This window comes from Puntigrus tetrazona, chromosome 5 (assembly GCF_018831695.1).
Source record: "Puntigrus tetrazona isolate hp1 chromosome 5, ASM1883169v1, whole genome shotgun sequence".
Lineage (NCBI taxonomy): Eukaryota > Metazoa > Chordata > Actinopteri > Cypriniformes > Cyprinidae > Puntigrus > Puntigrus tetrazona.
The window spans coordinates 17,349,825-17,350,151 of NC_056703.1; the positions used below are offsets into that span (position 1 = coordinate 17,349,825).

The 327-nt window shown below is 35.2% G+C and overlaps 1 protein-coding gene across 1 annotated transcript in view; it reads right to left on the minus strand.

Annotated features, from left to right (window-relative positions):
• Positions 1 to 327, minus strand: part of LOC122344738 (long-chain-fatty-acid--CoA ligase 1-like) — a 3,090-nt gene that overhangs the window by 2,534 nt on the left and 229 nt on the right. The window contains exon 2 of the mRNA XM_043238290.1: positions 20 to 154. Coding sequence (XP_043094225.1) covers positions 20 to 154 — 135 coding nt within the window. The remainder of the gene's footprint in view (positions 1 to 19; positions 155 to 327) is intronic.

The window sequence follows — 327 nt, forward strand, 5'->3', positions numbered from 1 at the left end:
TCTATTAAACCGCTCTTACCGGCAGCCACCTGCCAATGTCTCCTGTGTGAACCCAACCATCTTCATCAAGAGTCTCCTTCGTCTTCTCGGGGTCTTTCAGATACCCCTTAAAAACATTAGGACCCCTCACACACACCTGCCAGAAACAACACACCTATCGAATGGGTGAAAGACCTCAGGAAATACACACAAGATTATTACTGTTAACTTTTTGGTGTCATTTTAAAGATAGCTGAAACTAAATAAGCTGAAATAAATAAAAAAGACAAAAAACTATACATATATTTAAAAATAAATGAATAAATTGCAAATATATATATATATATA